At 33.3% G+C, this 18,236-nt stretch overlaps 1 protein-coding gene across 2 annotated transcripts in view; it reads left to right on the top strand.

Annotated features, from left to right (window-relative positions):
* The window catches only part of mop (tyrosine-protein phosphatase non-receptor type protein myopic), a 352,485-nt gene that overhangs the window by 56,058 nt on the left and 278,191 nt on the right, over positions 1-18,236 (top strand). For both annotated transcript variants that reach the window (XM_090413257.1, XM_090413258.1), the window contains one exon: positions 11,934-12,065. In XM_090413257.1, the coding sequence (XP_090269383.1) occupies positions 11,934-12,065 (132 nt within the window). The remainder of the gene's footprint in view (positions 1-11,933; positions 12,066-18,236) is intronic.

The following is an 18,236-nucleotide window of genomic DNA, read 5'->3' as shown; positions in this document are numbered from 1 at the left end:
ATTGCCATTGATGCCATCTGTTCATGCCTGTAATCTTTCTCAGGACTCTCATATCTGTGGTCTCTAGTCTTTGGTCAAGTGTTTTACTTCTGACCCAACTCTCAGATTCATAAGTTAAAACTGGTTTGAACACTGTCTTGTACACAGCTAATTTAGTGTTCCGACTAATTTCTCTCTTATTCCATATGAATTTATTCAATTGACTTCCTACCATACCAGCTTTGTTGATTCTGTTGTCTATTTCCATATTTAATTTACCATCTTCACTAAAAATCGTGCCTAAGTAGCTGAAATGTTTTACTTGTTCCACAGAAGTTCCCCTTCAAAACAGTTGACATTTTCAACGATTCTACCTATTTGCTGACCTTCATACCATATCTATTACAACAGTTATTCATTTTAGTCAGGGAATCTCGCAAATTTGTAGCAGATTTATTTAGAAGTATAACATCGTCCGCATAAAGCAAAGAGCTGACATTATCCTCTCCAATTCTGATATCAGGTTTAATACAACTTTCCTTCATAATGTGATCCATGAGATCTACATGTTAAATTGTGAATGAAACTATGTAGTGTAATTTATTTTTTTTCATTCACATTTAACATTGCTTATTATGTATTAATCATGATTTGTATAAAAATTATTTATTATTCCTTAATTAAGGATTACTATTTAAATATTTATTCTAAACTTAACCTACTATTAATTTATTAAACAATAATATGTGTAGAATTTATGATAACTAAAATATATATAATGTAACGAAAGGTATTATTATAATTAATTGTATACGTACTTAAAAAGTTGATTAAGTAGCTCAAATATTCTATTTATTCTTAATTGTGAAAATTTAACGTTATGTAATCACTCATGTAGTAGTAGAGCATTATATTACATTAGCGAAATGTTTGTGTTTATTTTGTTGTCATGGAAACGCATGAAGTAAACAAGCACGAGTCGAAGAGAGCGTGACCTTCGGACTGAAAGGAGAGGAAAAATATATAGAAGATTATTAATTAGAGAGAAGAGAGGAAGTTTTTGCAGAGCGGGAAGGAGGGTAGGATACAAGTAAAAGAAGTAGAAGAAATTTATAATTTCTCTAGGGCAGAAATTCATGAGAATAGTGTTTAGAAGTGAGCCAAAACGTAGTGAATCATATACTTAGCTGCAAGTGAAGTCAGCTGTTGTAAAGGAAAATTAATGCCGTAACCGGATAAATAAAGAACTGGACATTCAAATGGGAAATTCTGATTAGTTCCAGTTAGTCTAGGATTACGTCTTAATTCTATGTTGCCCTGAGAAGAATTATATTGAAATTAACTAGTTTGAGAAAAGTAAACAAGGAAAGATATCAGTGCCTTATTGATGTGTTTTTTTAGAGTAGTGAAACGCGATTAACAGTAGTTCAGTTAAATCATTGGAGAAATTTTATTAATGTGTTCCGCTAACGTAAATAAGTTAATTCATAAGTGTGCTCACAATTAATTGATGTATTGAAGATTGTATCTGGTAAGAGTAGTCATACTTGTTTGTTTATTCTAACATTAACATATCTTCGAAGTTCAAAGTCCGAAATAAGATTGCTTGGAATATTGTCTACCTTGATTAGTGCTTGCTGTGAATTTAAACATTAAGTACAGCTGATAGATATGTGGAGACTGATTAAATAAAAGGTTTTGTTTTATTAACTTGAGTTAAGAAAGCTTGTGATTTTGAAGCTGTGAATTGTATGTGAAAGTTTAGAACATTGAATTGCCATGAGTGACTTAGCAAGATGTATTAAGTTGATTGTGTTGTTTCATTTTAAAGCAGAATACTTGTACTTGTTATATATTATATATTAAATGTTTTATTTTTGTTAATCTAAATATTGTGTTTGCCTGAATTCCTTTTTATTGCACCGTTCATAAATATTCGAATCTTGCAAGAACTTCAAGAAGAGTAGTAAATAATTCAGCCTAAATATATGAGGAGACTGCTAACTTAATTAAGAATTGATCCTACTATTTTATATAGACTAATCTAAAAATAGGGTGGCGCAGTATAATTATAAATTTCCCTACTTTTGGATCGGTGATCAATTTGTAATTAGTTATTATATTGATAAGAGTGACTTGAACCAAGATGGCGGATTTATAACATAACATGAAAATAGAACGTCACGACAAATGGCGCAGTCGACAGGATGTGATTTATTCGATAGGAATTAAATTTAACAACTATAAGTTAAGAAATTGAATTTGTTTTGGTGATAACAATCATAAAAATGCTCCCTGAAATTTAAGAAAGTGAAATAATTAAATCACAGTGAACTGGTTATAATCTGGAGTCAGGCAAGGATAAAAGTTTATTTTAAAGTAGAAAGATTGTATTAATTGAATTAGTAATTTATTAAACACTATGGCTGTTACATCAAGCTCTGAAATGAATGATACTGAATTCTTTCGTATGGTAAACCCGCAACAGGTTTTTCCCCAATTTTCAGGTGAAGAATCGGATGATGTACTATTTTTCTTTACCTATGTTGAAAAACTTAGAGAAATAGCAAGTTGGACTGATTTTCAATTGCTAGTTTTGATTAGAAGTAAATTAATAGGTAAAGCAAAAACATTCTTACATTCTTCTCCAATACTTCGGGAAACTTTTGAGTATTCCAAATTTAAGGAAACTTTGTTATCCCAATTTTGTAAACTTAGAAGTGTAGGTCCTAATTTATGGAAATTACAGAAAATTATTCAAAAGGATAAAGAGACTGTTACTGATTTTCACAATCGTTTATTAACATTGGCCAACAGTTTGAATGTTACTAGTGAAGATAAACCTCACTTGGATTGGGCTGTATCCCAACAATTCCGACAAGGTCTTAAGCAAGAACTGCGAGAAACAGCCTACAAGAAGAAAATTTCCACCTTAGAAGAGTGTCTCAAAACTGTCAAGGAAAGAGAACAAATATTGGGAGACCTTTATCCCTCAACCAATGTAAGTCTTGTTAATGTTGTGAATAAGACTAATTCTTCCTTCAACCAATCAGAAATAAAAAAGAGAAGTAAGGTTGAAAAAGGAAAAGCTAGGGATATTGGAGAAAACTCAAGTAATGTTAACTGCCTAACTGAAAGTAAGGAGCAATTGGACAAGAAACTGATGACAGAAGTAAAAACCTTGATTCATCAAGAAGTGAAAAAATTAAATCAGTCAATAATGGATAGTCTTGATGAAGTTGCAAAGCAATTGTCGACTATTACCTTGAAATCTCAAGAAAATCAAAACCCAACTGCAAATAAAATTAATGAGATGATCAAACATGAAGTTGAAAAACAAAGTCAACCTATTTTAACTAGTCTAGATAAAGTAATCCGAGGATTAGATAATGTTAGACGACAAATGCCTGTTATTCCTCATCCAAGACAGACATAAAACAAAGAAATCCTGTTAAATGTTATAATTGCAACAAACTTGGACATTATGCCAGGAACTGTTTCCAGAACAAAGAAAACTACTATAACAACAGATGGAACTCAAAATTTGGATATGTGACTCACAGGAGAAATAACAGAATTCAGAAATATCAAGCATCTAATGAGAGAATGATGAGAATTAGAGGTGATATCCTGGGCTCTAAATGTGACATCTTATTAGATACAGGATGCAATGCCTCTACCATCAGGATGGATTATTTCCTAACCTTAAAGAACAAACTGTGGAAGAGCACTGCCAAGCTGAGACAACCTGTAAGGATTACTTCTCTCTCAGACTCAAACTCTGTGGCATATGAAAAACTTCGAGCAAGGATATACCTACCAGAATTTGGACTGTACGTGTGGCAAGACTTACTTGTTGTCCCCACTACTTCCAATCTAAGTTCTCACATTATTTTGGGAACAAACTTCTTAGCAAAATATCAATTCTCTTGTAACTTTTCTAAAAAGGAAATATCCCTGATGAACAAGAGGAGATATACCAGAAGAAATGAAATTCTTGATTGTGATAAAACTAAGCATCAAACTAAACAGTTTAGATTGCCATTTGAATTAGGACCATCTACTAATGAAAAGTCGGCTGTGAATCAATCATCTAAAAGAGATAGTGATGATGACTCTCATGTGCACATTCAGTCTGACACACCACTTGCCACTGATGAACAACAAGTAATAGTGACAAAGCCTAAATCAGAAGTTGCCACTAATAGTAAAATAACAGTTGAAGTCAATTTTGGTAAAATGACCAATCTATATAATGGAACAAATCACCAAGTTGTAAGACAGCTAAAACTTAATTCTGGTAATAGAAAACGTGAAATTAATTCGGAAGAGACGATCCCATATTACAGACATAGAAGACATGCAGAAATTGATAATGATAGTAATAAGAGATTTAATGAGAATGTGAAAGAGAATAAATGCACTAGACATAATAAGGAACCAGATTTCATTCAAACTAGGTACTACTTGAGAAATTGAAAAGGAAATATGTAATCCAGTCCTTTCGTGAGGGAGCTTAGTGTGAAAAGAAAAATTTTTCTTATAACAAAAAATTTTTCAAAGAAAGGGTGAGCCTATGTTAAATTGTGAATGAAACTACGTAGTGTAATTTATTTTTTTCATTCACATTTAACATTGCTTATTATGTATTAATCATGATTTGTATAAAAATTATTTATTATTCCTTAATTAAGGATTACTATTTAAATATTTATTCTAAACTTAACCTACTATTAATTTATTAAACAATATGTGTAGAATTTATGATAACTAAAATATAATGTAACGAAAGGTATTATTATAATTAATTGTATACGTAAATAAAAGTTGATTAAGTAGCTCAAATATTCTATTTATTCTTAATTGTGAAAATTTAACATTATGTAATCACTCATGTAGTAGTAGAGCATTATATTACATTAGCGAAATGTTTGCGTTTATTTTGTTGTCATGGAGACGCATGAAGTAAACAAGCACGAGTCGAAGAGAGCGTGACCTTCAGACTGAAAGGAGAGGAAAAATATATAGAAGATTATTAATTAGAGAGAAGAGAGGAAGTTTTTGCAGAGTGGGAAGGAGGGTAGGATACAAGTAAAAGAAGTAGAAGAAATTTATAATTTCTCTAGGGCAGAAATTCATGAGAATAGTGTTTAGAAGTGAGCCAAAACGTAGTGAATCATATACTTAGCTGCAAGTGAAGTCAGCTGTTGTAAAGGAAAATTAATGCTGTAACCGGATAAATAAAGAACTGGACATTCAAATGGAAAATTCTGATTAGTTCCAGTTAGTCTAGGATTACGTCTTAATTCTATGTTGCCCTGAGAAGAATTATATTGAAATTAACTAGTTTGAGAAAAGTAAACAAGGAAAGATATCAGTGCCTTATTGATGTGTTTTTTTAGAGTAGTGAAGTGTGATTAACAGTAGTTCAGTTAAATCATTGGAGAAATTTTATTAATGTGTTCCGCTAACGTAAATAAGTTAATTCATAAGTGTGCTCACAATTAATTGATGTATTGAAGATTGTATCTGGTAAGAGTAGTCATACTTGTTTGTTTATTCTAACATTAACATATCTTCGAAGTTCAAAGTCCGAAATAAGATTGCTTGGAATATTGTCTACCTTGATTAGTGCTTGCTGTGAATTTAAACATTAAGTACAGCTGATAGATATGTGGAGACTGATTAAATAAAAGGTTTTGTTTTATTAACTTGAGTTAAGAAAGCTTGTGATTTTGAAGCTGTGAATTGTATGTGAAAGTTTAGAACATTGAATTGCCATGAGTGACTTAGCAAGATGTATTAAGTTGATTGTGTTGTTTCATTTTAAAGCAGAATACTTGTACTTGTTATATATTATATATTAAATGTTTTATTTTGTTAATCTAAATATTGTGTTTGCCTGAATTCCTTTTTATTGCACCGTTCATAAATATTCGAATCTTGCAAGAACCTCAAGAAGAGTAGTAAATAATTCAGCCTAAATAAATGAGGAGACTGCTAACTTAATTAAGAATTGATCCTACTATTTTATATAGACTAATCTAAAAATAGGGTGGCGCAGTATAATTTTAAATTTCCCTACTTTTGGATCGGTGATCAATTTGTAATTAGTTATTATATTGATAAGAGTGACTTGAACCAAGATGGCGGATTTAGAACATAACATGAAAATAGAACGTCACGACAGCGGCATGAAATCTGAAAGGATCCGGTAATGTAAAGATTTTCATTCTATGTTAAAAATCGCTTAGAAGAATAAGAAATTTGTGTATACTGTAAACTAAATGACACTAGTAGAGAACTTTTAAGTGAGAAATTGATTGAATTAGTTAAGACCCTGTGGAACAAACAAGAATGTTGATAGCTAGTATTTGGCTTGAGAATGGCTAGGCTTGCTTAATGAAATTTAGAATTAAGATAGTTATTGATAGATTATTAATGAAATTATTCAATGCATGTTCTGTGAATAACTTGTGAAAGGAATTATATCCTAGTAATATTATGCTTACACTTAATCTTATCCTTTCGTCATTGAAGGATTTAGCATACTCAGATTCATTGTGATTTAGTATGAACCTCAACTTAGAGTGAATTTTGATCCATTGAGTATTTGAATTTTCTTAACTGTAAATGTTTTATGTTTTCCAATAAACATGTTTTGTACCTTATACCTGAGTTTATGCCTGATTACGAATTCAAACCACCACTTATGAAATAGAACCTTTTGGCGTGAAGGAATTTAGATATAATTGCTTAAGTAAGATTTGAGTCACGACTGCTAATTGAATCTGCACAGCACTAGCATGAGATTAATTATTGTGTGTATCCCTTTTGAATTTAGAATTATTTCCCTGACAAGAGTCTCCTGTGTTATAGGATGTTGGCTGGCGCAGCATAATATAAATTTTGCCAATATCCGAAGAGGAGATAAATCTGAATTAATACTGCACGACAGTAGATTAGAAGGAGGCCTATTAAGAGGTAGAACAAGATATAATATAGAGGAAGCAGCGACATAACAATAGAGCAGCTGGTAGGACTTGAATTGAGTAAGGTTAAAATAAGAAAGGATTAAATCAAGAAACAAAACTAATTAAGTATAAAGTAAGTAAACTACCTTAGATAAAAACATATAACACAGCCCATGTCCTGAGCAGAAATCCAACAGGTATTTGCCATTATTATTAGCTTTGCTCATTTCTCCAAATTTTCCCCAAAACATTTTTTGTATGTCTGACAACACTTCCTACTCTGCTATTTAGATCCCCAACAAGGACCAACTTTTCCTTTTTCATTGTGTCAGTTGCTTTCTCTAAAGCCTCAAAAATTTCCTCCACTTCTACCTTAGTAGAGCCTTCTGTGGTACCATAGGCACAAATAAGTCTCATTGTCCAGTTCCCCCATTCTGATATTTGCCCACATCACTCTACTTGACACTGCCTGCCATTCAAGAAGATGAGCCTCGTATTTTGTGTTGAATACTATGGCTGGTCCTTCTTTTCCTTGATTGTCATTGCCTGAATATAACACTTTGTATTTATTGCTCAGAAAGATCTCACCAGTTTTTGTCTTTTTTTGTTTCAGTCACCCCTATTATGTCGATGTGGTACTTATCTCGTTCCTCAGCTAGCTCCATTTCATCGCCATTCAGACTTCTTATGTTGATAGTACCGATCTTTAACTCTGGTGATGTTGAGTTGGGGTGTGCTTTCAGATTTGTTCCAGCAGCTGACTTCGCTGTTTGCCCTGGCGAAAACAGCGGGGGCCTTGTTTAACCAGACGACTCCCAGCCGGCATAAAATTTTGTCATGTTGTACCACCATTTTGTATATTGGTTTAAGACAATAAGAATACAATTTGGTCGGCTAAATCCCAAATCGCCAGCCCATCCTCGTTCGTTCAGTATCCAGGTAGATACCCAACAGGGTGCACCACGAGAAGGTGAGGATTGGACGTTAGGTCAGAAGCCCTGGTCGGTTCTCTGCATTCCTTTAAAGGCTATGTGGAGGTCTCCTCTCAGTTATACAGCGACCCTTAAGCACCCCCTATGGTAAATTAAATATGGAAATAGACAACAGAATCAACAAAGCTGGTATGGTAGGAAGTCAACTGAATGAATTTATATGGAATTGATGAGAAATAGCAAAACGCTAAATTAGCTGTATACAATATAGTGTTCAAACCACTTTTAACTGATGGATCTGAGAGCTGGGTCAGAGGTAAAACACTTGATCTAAGACTAGAGACAGCAGATATGAGAGTCTTGAGAAAGATTAGGGGCATAAACAGATGGCATCAATTGCAATATCATATTAAAAATGAGGATATTAGGAAAGAACTTGACATTGTCAGCATCCAGGAATGCATTAGCAGAGCTAATCTCAGGTGGCTGGTCACTTAAGCAGAATGGGAGAGGAATGATTAGCAAAACAAGTGTTCTCTGCCCAGTTGGCAGGAAAAAGATCCAGATATAGGTGGATTGATACAGTAAAATGTGCCTTAGAAGATAGAAATATAAGATCTGATAATGTTGGACTCTTGACAGGTAACAGACTGATTTGGAGGAAAATTGTAGATAGGAAGTTAGTAATGGTGTAAATTTTTCATGTAGTATTATCATATTCTCTACACTCTTTAAGGTATATATCAGGAATTTGATGATGATGATGATGACTGTAATGCTTGTCATGATGCACAGCTTGTTGACCAATAAGAGTCTATCATATGTATGGACTGGCCAGCCAAGTTTCCTGACCTTAATTCTATTGACCAAGTCTAGGATGCTCTAGGTAGACACATTACTACCTTCAACTCCCCTTCCTCCAAAATGTAGGGTCTTTAAGAGAGAGAGACCTGCAAGAGCTAGTGGTTATTATGAACAGTATGAAACATCTTTATGAGCAGTGTATTGTTTTGAGGTGTGACCACGTTCCTTATTGAGGCACTTTAACGATCTCATTTTTGACCTCTTGTTTTTCATCATTGTCTTCATGTACCCATTTGTTATCGAACTAAAGTATTTATTTACAATTTTTTTTGAGTTTTCTTTCACATTTCATAGCATTGCTTCTTGTCAAATTGCATAAAAATTCATCATACAAATTTTGAGTTGTCATGATTTTTCTCTTTGTTCCTTAATGGAAACCAGTATATTAAAGAAGAGGTGGAGAAATTTTGTATCTCAAAAGACAGCTGACAGTGAAAAAGAAATCTGGCCCTGTTTGAAAACTAAACAGTAGATTAAAAATATCTTCCAGGCATACAAAAATGTTTGGGAAACATTTGTAGAAAAGTGCAAAACTAATAACAATGATAAGAACCTGAGGAATTTCTGATTATGATATGGACTAGTTTATTATTAACACCATGTTCCAAAATGAAGATGTACAAAAATTTACTTAGAAGAAAATACACAAGAAACAAAAGTCTAATTAGCTATGTTATTGTTGATAGGGGTATTTTGATACTGGTTCTGATATAAGTAATGGGATGTGAAACAGGAAGTAAGAACCATTTTAGTTTTGAGCAATGCCAGCGAAGATTGGTCGATTGGTAGAGCCTCTGCTACTAATGGCTTAAGCAAGTTTGAGCGTGGTTAGTAGTTGGAAAGGGCCATTCGTTCGATGTGTTGGCACACACTCCCTCGATGAGTCTTTGGACTCCCTGGAGGTGTCACATAATAATAAAATGATGATAATAAAAATTTCATAGAACATATAAAAATATGTTTTATGATATTTTATATAATAAATGTGAAATAGTTTTCATAGGTGAACAGTAGACTCAAATATACAAATTTATTTGAGGGAAAACAGTGGGTAAACAAGAATTAAATTTTGTGGAAAATCTGAAGAAGACCTTGATTTATTTGGCAAGGGATATATATGGTGAAATTGTAAGGATAGAAAATTCAAATTCCAAAGCGCACTGACAAGTTTGAACAAGCAATCATGGAAAAGAAGAAAGCATATCAGAAGGTTTAGCAGGTGAGTCAAATGATGTGAGAAAATACAGAGAAAACTAAGAAAGCTAAAGCTGTGTCTAAAAGAAGTGATGCATAAGTCACGGGAAGATTTTGATAAGAATATAAATATGAAGATGGCAAAATGTTTTGGAATTTTTAGAAAAAAATTAAAATGGAGGAAAGAATTTTAAAAGAATCAAGATGCTGAAGGTAATGTTAAAATTGAGGATAAGAATATTCAAGAAGCCTAGAAAACTAGTTTGAAAGATTATTTAATTCATATTTGCTGGCGAAGGTTGGTCGATTGGTAGAGCCTCTGCTACTAATGGCTCAGTTAAGTAAGTTTGAGCATGGTTAGTAGTCGGAAGGGAAATAATCGTTCGATGCTGTCGGCAGACTCTCCCTCGATGAGTCTTTGGACTCCCTGGAGGTGTCAAAATGATAATAATAATATAGTTGCTCTTGTCATTTGATGAGATCTGGCATGAGGCCTGCTCAGAAAACTCCCATTTCATGGTTTGCCTTCCATCCTTCGAAATAGGTCACTACCATAAGTGTCATGGTAGGTGGTGTCTTCTCCTTAGATTTTTCCACTAATGCTGGAATACCCCTAGAGTTTTGTATTTTAACTACTTTCTTTCTTCTATATTTAAATGACCTCTTTTTCACTGAGGTCATATATGGTATCTGTAGGTTTGCTGGTGACAATCCACTTCATTCATTTGACAAACCTTGATGATGTTATCCACACTCATTTCAAGTTTCAGTATCTTCCATAGCCTCTGCCTTAAACTCTGAACCGCTTGTTATTTGCCAGTGGAACAAGGATAGCCTTGTATGCTACCAAAACATTATCTTGCTTCACTTCCTCTTTACTGTTAGCAATACACAAATCTACAAGCATGGTCTGATTTTTACATTTCCCTTTTCCTGGTTTTAGCTTCTTCAGCCTCCAAAAACTGGGTGTACTCTTCCATTCAAGACATTACTTCTCACTTGTTCATCTACCTGTAATTTGGAATACTGCTCATTCTTGGGCACCGTAAAGTTTGATGCTTCTCTGAAAATGGTATTCCTATTATTTGATGATCCATTTTAGTGTCTCTCTCTCACATACATATACAACTTCACTGCAGTCCCTCTCTCATAGATTTTATTTTATGTCCATTCTGTGTGTGTGTGTGTGTGTGTGTGTGTGTGTGTGTGTGTGTGTGTGTGTGTGTGTGTGTGTGTGTGTTTATATATATATATATATATATATGAAAATGTGTTTTGCTGAATTGGCTACTTTACTTCCTCCAGTTCCAGATTTTTAAGAACATGAGCAGCTGCTCTGGATAACATCATTTACTATTGTGCTTGAAACCTACTGAACCAACTTTTTCTTTTTTTTTTTTCATTCCATTTCTCTCTGTCTTTTAGAACATCCTCCTTCATTCCGTCTTTCCCAAAGATTTCCCGTCTTTCATCTGCTAAAGAAACATGTCAGTAGATTAATTCTTTTTCCTTAATTCCTTGTCCACACACCATTAATGTGCTACAAGTTTTACAAGCTTTCGTTTGTGAGTTTGATGTTACATCTGCTAGTATATGTAATTACTGGGGTAATCGCATATCAGTAATGGTTGGGTTTCTCAATTGATCTCATAATACTAATGTTACTGCTCATTATTCATGTTGGTCAGGAAAACAGTTGCTGATGTCATCTATAATTAACAGTGAATAAATATTCCTTTAAAGTTTTTTTTTTTTTCATATTTCTATCAGTAGCCAAATTGTTTAACTTTATTATTTGATAGGATGACAACTTCTAAGAGGTCATTCACTTTATTACTAATGAATAAGGTTGCTGAGATAAAAACTTAATTTATTAAAGTTACTACTAATATCATTGTGAATAATATCAATTTTCTCAGCCTTGAAGATATTTTGTATATATTAATTGTTTTTTTTAACACAGCTTTTTTACAATTTTTGTTTATTATAGGGAATGAAAATAGCTTGTACTCATTTCCAGTGTGCAGCTTGGGCTTTCCAACATCTTAGAGATAATTATCCTCAACCTAAGGGCAGTGACATGTCACATGATCTCCTAACTTTCTTTATCAATGTAATGTTGGTAAGCTATTTAAGAGTACATTGACTACTCATTTCTCTTTATAGAAAATATGTTGCGGTTGTTCCCTTTCTTTTCCTTTTTTTCTGTTCTTGTAACCATTAAAAATTTATCATGTAGAGAATGTGAGGCAATGTAGGGAACGTTCCATATATACATAAACAAGAGCATTTCAAAAAAATATAGTACCAACTCATTGTACATAAAAATGGAGTCAGATGACTCATAATGGGACATTCAAACTATTCACACAGTATCTGTCCCACCTCTTGTTGAACTTGGTTATTGAAGAACGCAAAACTACTCACAACATCCATTCACGGCTCTTCAGATGAAAATTTTAGTTGTCACACCTTTACTTTTTTAACATAATTAAGTAACATGGTTACTTAATTTCCAAGGATGACCCCATGATCTGAAACCCCCCACTCCCTCCTCAACCAAGTGTGAAATATTTCCACTGCATTAGTCTTATAAAACCTTTTTATTAATTTAAATGTTTCTGTCTTAAATGTTAAAAACTTTTTGCATTGAACAAATCCTTAATATATCTCCATAGGGAGCATCAAGCTAGTAAGTGATCACTTGCCTTTTGATCCTCTCTACTTCATTCTCAAGAAAACCAGGTGATCACACCTGAGCACAGCAATCCAAATGTTGCTGTATCAGGGTTCTTATAAAGAGCACTGATCTGACTTGCTTATCTCTGTTTGTTAGTGTGTTCTTCAATAACCAAGTAATCATATGAACAACCTTGGCCACTTTATCAGCACACCGTCTGAACTTCATCTCTTTATCTACTAACGAACCCAAATTCTTAGCTTCATCAGTTTCTTGAAGTAAAATTTCATCAGTGTGGTATGCAGTTTGTAATCTTTTCATCCTAAAATGCATAACTTTACACTTTTCCAGGCATCCATTATCTTTTTTTCTGTATTGCCAGCCTGTTCAAATAGTCCTTTAAGTTCTCTACATTGCCTTGATTAACCATTACATTATTTTCTGTGTTGTGTGCAAACATAACATAGAAAATAATGTAACAATTATTATTATTATTATTACCTGACACCTCCAGGGAGTCCAAAGACTCATCGAGGGAGGACACCTACTCTACATCTCTCTGTCTCCACCACTCAATCCACCAATGCCATCTATCGCCCACCACCACTACTAGTATCTTCACAGACAATCACAAACATCCATGCCTATGGCAGGATTCGAACCAGCAGCCTTTTGGCTGGAGAGCGGATACGCTAACCGGTCGGCCAACCAATCTGGTTGACAATAGACATAGAAATAATGTAAACATAACAATGGGTAGTCCAAGTAAAAAGCCCTTTAGCAGCACGGCACTATTTTTTTCTGCTTTCTCCTGGATTCTGCTCTTTGATACATTACTCTCTTGTTCATCAACCATCCTTCTGTGCACATCACCAGCTTAACATATCCATCCCCATTTGTTCCAGTTTGCATAACAGAGTTACATATGGTTATCCTGTCCAGTGCCTTTGAAAAACCAGTATTATTATGCAGACATTCTCTTTATCCAACTTAGCTGTCACCCTATTAGAAAAAGTTAGTAAATTAACTATCGTGAACTATTCTTCATAGATCCATGCTTGTACTCATTGAGTATCATATTTTTATTCACTCATTCCTGAATTCTGTCTATGATCAACTTTTCCATTACTTTTACCACCACTACTCCTGAGCCTTGTACTGCTTGTGAGCTTGCTGATTCTTCAGTGTTTTATTTATTTATTTTATTTTATTTTTAATTTTTTGTAGTCCCTGCTTAATGATACCACCTAATCTATCTAACTCCTACCTGATTTATACTCCTGTCTGTCTTCCATGCACTGCTAATATTCTTCCCTTGCAGAAAGTTTTAAAACAAATCAATGTTGAGCAACTTTTGGAGATGAACTGTAGAACTTGACAGTCGGAATATATTAATAGAGGATTCCAAAAAGGAAATCTTAGCAAACTGAATCCTTAAACAGGAAAAGTTAGGACTGTCAACAAATGAATCGTAATAAAAGGAGATATTAAATAGATGTTCTGTTTCAATGTTCGAAGAAATGCTAAATGGAAAGTTTTCATCTTCTGTCTCAAGGACACCGGTGATATCAGTTAATTTTTTTCAGAACAAATGATGGAATTAGAGAAATCTGAAAGTGTAAAGTGGATTTAATGAAAAGCTCTAATTTGATGCATTACTATTAAAGTAGTGAAATAAAGTAAAATTAAAGTTGTTTTCTCCAATAAAGAATTTATAATTTTTGCTTCTTGTAATAAAATTGCCTAAGGTTAAGAATATATGTACTCCAGTGAAACAGTGAGGATGAATGAAATATGTGCTAAATAAGGAAACACTGCATAATTCCATGAAAATTAAGTGGTTTTATATTTTGAGAATAGGCCTGATAAAAAATTGACTCTAATGCACATTTTTTGTTTGTAGGAATTCGTTGTGAAGAACAGTGTTTTCAGTCTAGTAGACTGATTTAAGTATATGTAAAACAAACTATTAATAGAATGAGTCAGAGAGAGGATGAATTTATCCTTTAAAGATAAAGATCTCAAAGTATAGTTTTATTAAGAAGGCCTGGATCCAAATAATTTTATAGATATCTGTATCTAATTCTTAGTTTCATTAAAGATTTTTTTTTAAATTTGGTCTTGAGTCAGTTATTTCCTGAATTTTAAAAAGAATAGAGTTAAGTCATTGCACCAATTGGATTGAACTCTTGTAAAATTTACTTAACACTCAGTGTAAAAACAGTGTCTCTATACAGAGAATAAAGCAGATTAGAACGGTATTAACAGTGGCATACTGTCATCAAAAATCTTGCTAACTATGGCATTAAGTTAAATAAGTCTCTTCTTAATGTTTTAATTAAAAAAAACAGTTGAACAACAATAAAAAAAATGGCTACTAAACCAACTCTAATTTCAATTGAACTGTGAAAATACCATCATTGGAAAAGAAGAGGTGCTGTTTATCCAGGAATCACCCATAGCTCCCCTAAGTTTTAGGTGTGCACAGTCTTGTGCTTCTGCAAGTTTGGCTGCTATGGTCAAACTAGAACTGCCAACATTTACACAAATAAAAATATTGTCACCACTGCTGACAGTTAGCACCAACAGATCATACCTTATACATCCCTCACAATGAAGGAAATAACCATACCAGACAGAAGGTAATATAAACACTTTCATGGAATTGCCAGCTATATAGTATACCCTATCAGAGTATAAATCTTAGGATACCAGGTTTTTAATTATCATTTCATTAGTAATTTCTTCTCAACAGTTTTCTTCCAGATTGGTTTATTATTTGTCAGCTCTTACTTTTCCATTTTTTGCTTAAATGTACTTTTTTTACAACCTTTTGACAGTACATTAGTATTAGTACTGGGGGAAAGAAAGTAAAGGTTGGATAATCTTAGAAACCTTGCTCTTGAGACTAAACAACTTCAGCAGGCAGGATGATAGTTTCATCCAGCGATAATTCATTTTCCATTGAAACCAAAGCGTGTTGATTTTGTTGATTGGAGAATTGCTGTTATCCACCTAATAATAGGTAACTGACTTTTAACTTAATTTTTTGCATAATTTTCATCTTTGTGGTCTTGATCTTTTAACAACTGTTTTATAGTCAATTTTTGTTATTACAAACCACAGAAAAGCCCAACAAAGCCTCATAGCCTGCTATTCCAAAGGATTATGTTATGGAGGGAACTATCCACTATAACAAACTTCTTTGGAACAAACCATTCTTAATCTATCTGCCATATACTATATGCTGGTGTGTGTGTGTGTAATGTGTGGCCTCCCTTGATACCTGACTCCTTGGAGGTCTCTTTTAATAATAATTTACTGTGTGGGAAGTTTTCAGTATTGAGACCACACTATTATGTAATTAAAGAGTTTAATAAAAAAATAAGCAATTAAAACCCAACAAATTTCGTAAGTAACTTACATCATCGGGGTACCTAAAAGTTTTACACAACGAAAGTCTATTAACAATTAATTGCACATGTTGGATGTTTTTGATAACTTCACAACTCTAACATATAATTGATAAATCAGAATACAAGTGACAAATTTGTTACTGTATGGAACATTGCTAGTTATCACGTTCTGTGGCATCATGCATGTTATATCCAGGTCTGTGGTTAAATTTTTGATGAAAGCAGACCATACGTGATGTAAAATTAAGCTTTGATTTTTATTGCATTGTGTATTAACAGTGGCATCCTAAGCATTTGCGAGACTTCTTTAAATTTTCTTGTAAAACAGTTATCAATATATGACATTTTTGTTTGTTGCCAAAGTACTTGATGGCCAGTAGTGGTTGTGTGGAATGCCAGGCTCTCTCTCTTTTTTTTTTTTGACGTCTTTTATGTGTTCAGACATGAGGATCTTTCCTGACCTTCATGTCTGGCCTACATAACAAATGCCACGAGCAATGAATCTCATAGACTCCTGGTTTTTTCATGGGGTGATGTGGAGGTTTTTTTGGTGGATGTAGGAATCTTGATCTTTTTTTTGTAAAGGTAAAAAGCCACTTTTGCATTACACTCACAGAGCAATGCAGCCACTTTGTGACATTCGTGATGTAAGGCAGTGTGATTGCATTCTTGAAATCTTGTTTATGTACGGGAGTTGCAGGAGATGTATTAAGAATTTTTTTGGCTGTTTGGATTCAAAACCATTGAGTATGAAGTTCTGTCTGAGGTAGTGCAGTTCTTCATTCCTTTTAATTGATGTGCTTGATATATTGTATGCTCTGTCTCATAAAGTTTTAAACATCTAACTTTTACACATTTGTTAATTTTACATGTAACATCTCTCATATTTTTCTTCACATTTTCTCAGACTGTATGCTGATTACTTTCCAGTAACTTTCCCTAAGATCTTTTCAAAGACCACATTCTTAACTTCTTCTGTTCATGACGGAGGTCTCATTTTTCTTTCCATCTAGATGGTCACATATGCTTCCTTGACTGGACCAGTCAGCATTTTCTCGAGATATTTTCATATTCTCTTGTTATGAACTGTTTTTCACATTTTTTCCAATAGAGCGTGCATATTTGTGTCTACATATACTACCTGAAACTGTTCCTCTGATTTTTAAAACTTGCATCCATATTTTTCTCAAATTACGATACTCATTTTTACCTTGCTCAAAAATGGACGCTTCCACTTTTGGATCTGTATGCTTTTGTCTCCTTAATCAGTATGAAGATAACATTAATACAATAAGTTAAATTTTGTTTTTCTTGTGTGTATTCTCTTCCATGAATTCTTGCAACAATTTTTATACTGGAACATGTCATAATGACCAACCCTAGCCCTGATCAGGCATTTATCAGATAACAGGTACTTTCTGCTATTATCAGCCCTGCAAATTTTCTCAAAATTTTTCTTGAGTTTTTTTTTGTAAGTCAGATTAATTTCTTAATGTGCTGGTTTTCTTCAACAAGAAACAGTGTTTAGATCAACTGTCTTCTAATAAGGGAGAGGGGAAACTTAAAACTTTCATATGCTTTTCTGTTGGTACCTTTCCATCTTCCCATGCATTTTGAAAGGCATCAACTTCACCATTTGTTTGGAAAGATTCAGATTCGGTTCTCTTCATAGTACAAGAAAAATGTGAATTAAACTGTCATCTAGAGATGATGACAGTTTTGCATCTGGTATTTTTCATCTTATAATATTCATACTGGCTCAGAGAACATATAATCTGCAGGCATAATACAATCATCTATTGACTTTAGTTGATTTGGCATAATCTAAAAATCCAACCATTTTGCAATTTATCCACATCAGTTTGTGTAAAATTGGTGTTGAATTATGATAACTACTCCTTCCTTTCTCTGAAGTGTTGTGAGAACATGCAGCCTTCTCATACTTGTTACAGCAGAACGATGGATTTCACTTGTTTTCATCTTATGAACACTATTTAACATATAATTTTTGTAATTCTTCTTCTGATTATAGCACTTTCTGTTAATTTCATAGATTGATGGTGCTGCTCTTCTATTCTGTTGAGATTGTTAATATCACACACCATTAAAATTCCAGTTAGCAATTAATTGCCACTGGAATTTTAATCTTATATTCGATTTTTAACTGATTAAAAATCAGTTAAAAATTGAGAAATTT

Source organism: Typopeltis vanoorti, chromosome 2 (assembly GCF_054136105.1).
Source record: "Typopeltis vanoorti isolate ZY-2024b chromosome 2, IOZ_Tvanoo_1.0, whole genome shotgun sequence".
NCBI classification, from domain to species: Eukaryota; Metazoa; Arthropoda; class Arachnida; order Uropygi; family Thelyphonidae; genus Typopeltis; species Typopeltis vanoorti.
This window is presented reverse-complemented; position numbering and strand designations above follow the sequence as displayed.